At 41.9% G+C, this 3,121-nt stretch overlaps 1 protein-coding gene across 1 annotated transcript; it reads right to left on the reverse strand.

The window, feature by feature from the left end:
* Positions 1-320: 320 nt before the first annotated feature.
* On the reverse strand, positions 321-2,803 carry LOC104604315 (plastocyanin B, chloroplastic-like). The gene is made up of 2 exons (XM_010268611.3): positions 2,140-2,803; positions 321-1,077 (listed from the first exon to the last, which is right to left on the reverse strand). Exons 1-2 carry the CDS (start codon positions 2,480-2,482, stop codon positions 548-550), a joined length of 873 nt encoding a protein of 290 aa, XP_010266913.1. The 5' UTR covers positions 2,483-2,803; the 3' UTR covers positions 321-547.
* Positions 2,804-3,121: the final 318 nt, after the last annotated feature.

A 3,121-nucleotide genomic window follows, 5' to 3' on the forward strand; every position in this document is an offset into this window, starting at 1 on the left:
CCCTAGGCCCAGCACAATCCGTATGATCATGCCATGCCCCGCACGGGCCACGGAGGGCACGGCCCAATTTAACCATTCGAAGCTTCCTAAGTTGGATTTTTTGATCTTTCTGTGTGTTGATCTTAGGACCCTTCGGTCTACACGATATCAAATGGGAAAAGACCATTTTTTGGTCTTTTGAACCTCCCACAAGCCAGAAGACACACCAAAGACCACCAAACACCGCTATAATTGTCATTTTTTCATACATCCACATATTAATGGAAAAAATCTAATTATTCGTTATCAATTAAGAGAGAAAGAGAGAGAAAGAGGGTGTCTGAATGGAGGACACAAAAGGAGATTACATTAATTTTCCTATTATGGAAAATAAAATGAAATAAAAAACAGTAATTGACATCAGATTATGTACAAGCAGACATCAGAGCTTTTACATGTACAAGAAAGCTAACATATATATATATATATATTGTTTATTCTCCTTACGTAACATAATTGTGCAAACCTACAAGGGAAGGCACTCTAACATAACGAATCAGAGACGTAATTACTGGTTGCTTAACCCTTCTTCCCCATGCCGAACATCTCTCTCCGATTGAATTTGCTCTTCCGGATGAAGTGGATTCAATGGAGAATTTCTCACTGGTAGAGGGAGTTGAGTTTTCGAGTTTCTAACAATTTCAAACCACTGGCTTGCGGAATCAGGAGTATGATCCTCGCTCGAGTATTTGCATGAATTGGTGACAATGTTGTTGTTAGAGTCAACATCCAAGCACACAGCCGTACCGTCGACGAGATTCGATGAAAGATGCATATTACCGTCTGATATCACATCCCAATTCGAACCAGGATCAGTGCACATGATTCCAAGTTTGGCTGGTTTGCCCAATCCATCAGCTTGCATGCAAAAGTATGTTCCCTTGAGAAACAAAATCTGTTGTGGTGAATACTTCCAGGGTTCCGATTCAGCACAAGAACCTAGCTGTAGTGGCTCCGTCAGAGACTTTCTCAGGACACAGAGACCAGTTGGTGGATGGAAAATCATGTTGTATGGCCTCCCACGCGGACGACCTGATTCTGCATTTTTGCAATATGGCGTTGTACCTTTTAGTATCCCTCTAGTGGAACAGATTTAGAATGCAAAATTAAAAAAATAAGAATGCATGGTGTTCTGATTTTGTTCTCTGTTCAACTATACAACATCCAAGGTTTTGAGTATGGATTCAGGCCGATGGGGAGGTATCTTTAACCACCTTTTACTTTTTGTCAGTTTTTTCAAACTGGTTGAAGCTTGAAGAGGATCAGTTTAAGCCCATTTACCCCTGAAACTAAGGTTCAAAGTATCAATATACAGAGGTCTATCGGTACTAAAAACATCTACCCAAGAGAGGATTCTCCAAACACCTGCTCAAAAGATACGATATTGATACGCCCAATATGGAATGTATCGTATCAAAATTTTGATCTTTGCCTGCAAACAGGTCAAACCTCGAAACACCCTAATATGTTACCAAATTTTAATCCTTGACTACATCAATGCACTAGGGAATGAACAAGTAGCTTAACACCGCATACAGCAGCTTACTAGAGAATGGCCCTGCTTTTGCAGGAGCAGAGCCCCCAGGGTTTCTTTTATAATCAATTAGTGTACTTTAAGTTGAATCTTAATGGGGATAGGATAATGTGGGGATTAATCATTTTGGGTTGTATCTGTAAATTCTGGAAACATATGGCCTATGCACTACAAAGATCCCACTAGAAAGAAGATATTGATGGGCTTAATGCAAAGAGACTCCTCACATGTCCAAGAAATGAAGCAAAATGGTTGGAGCAAAATCACAAACACCTTGAGTTCAAAAGGAGCAACAATTATGATAACAAGAGCGAGCACCTCAGCCAATTCTTTTCACAGCCTCTACTGCTTATAGGGCTCTCTTCTCGTGAACGTGTGTGTGTTCATTCAATCATGCCACTTTACTGATACACAGTAAAAAAGGCTGTCAGGCAAGGAGAGCCTTGTACTTGTAATCTTGTAGACAGCAGAGGCTGACGAACAATGATAGCCAATTTTTTTTCGGCCCTCGCTCTAACACTATAATTTGTGATGATCAAAAGAGGCAGAGTTGACAGCGTAGTTACCTTCCTTATGGAGGAGACTGTCCTCGAACACCACATTATGAGACACCCCTGCATCTTTGTCGAACACCATCTCTCTGGGGCTCGCGGCGAAGTTGCTGGGCATCGAACCCGACGACCCGCCAAGTAGGACGTCGGTCGCCAAGGCGTTGGTAGCAAGGATTGTGCCAAGAGTGGTGGCAACAACCGCCGCTCCAACCTTCTTTAGCGAAGCCCTGGCACCGACCACAGCCACAGGGGTGGGCGAGACGGCCACCTTCGCAGCGCCACCGGTTTTAGGAGTTGCATTGGCCCTCAGCCCTGTGAATGAGGGCAGAGCTACGGCAGCACAGCTGAGACCAGCCATTTTGGCTTATGGTTTGTAAATTGTAATAACGTTTTATGTTTCGGGGATGAAGGAAATTGGGAAAGCTAAGTGGGAATATATATAGATAGGGTCTTCATTAATTGTGTACGCTGAGTTCTTGGTTGCGTGTGATTATGCTTTGATGGGTGTTGCGTGTGGTGTTTTTGACTTGCTTTAGAAGAGGATTGAGTGCAGGAATGATAATGACTGGTTATCTGCTGTAGCCACATCTCCCTTTCCTCTGTCTAATCTGTTCTGATCGGATGATGGCAGTTAGCGCTTGGTTAATTCGTGGTCGACAATGTCAAACATGAAGAGTGTGGAGAAAAGTTAGTGACCTTACTTTCTTTTATTGTTCTCCCTTGATAATAGACAACGAAATTTTAGGTACTGTTTGGGGCATCTTTTTTATGCATCTTTCACTCTATGGGAATTTCAAAAGATCATTTCAAGAAATGGATTTTTTCATTCGATATTGCATAGATCGAAAGATTCGAAGATATGTGGATTGGAATCCTGCTATTACCAATTATCTCTGTGAGTTATTAATGTATTGTGTTAAATACCGAAAAAAAACTGTTTATAACTGCCCGATAGGCCAGAATGCGAACCAAACGGTTTTGGTCTTTAAAAACAAAA

The sequence above is a fragment of the Nelumbo nucifera genome, chromosome 6 (assembly GCF_055504915.1).
Source record: "Nelumbo nucifera cultivar China Antique chromosome 6, China Antique-T2T, whole genome shotgun sequence".
Taxonomy (NCBI): domain Eukaryota; kingdom Viridiplantae; phylum Streptophyta; class Magnoliopsida; order Proteales; family Nelumbonaceae; genus Nelumbo; species Nelumbo nucifera.

What these genes read in the sequence shown, in the direction of transcription:
- LOC104604315 (XM_010268611.3), bottom strand. Translation starts at nt 2,482, where the DNA reads ATGGCTGGTCTCAGCTGTGCTGCCGTAGCTCTGCCCTCATTCACAGGG. An exon ending in CAGTCTCCTCCATAAGGAAG is followed by an intron (nt 1,078 to 2,139) that starts GTAACTACGCTG and finishes GCAAAAATGCAG; the next exon opens with AATCAGGTCGTCCGCGTGGG.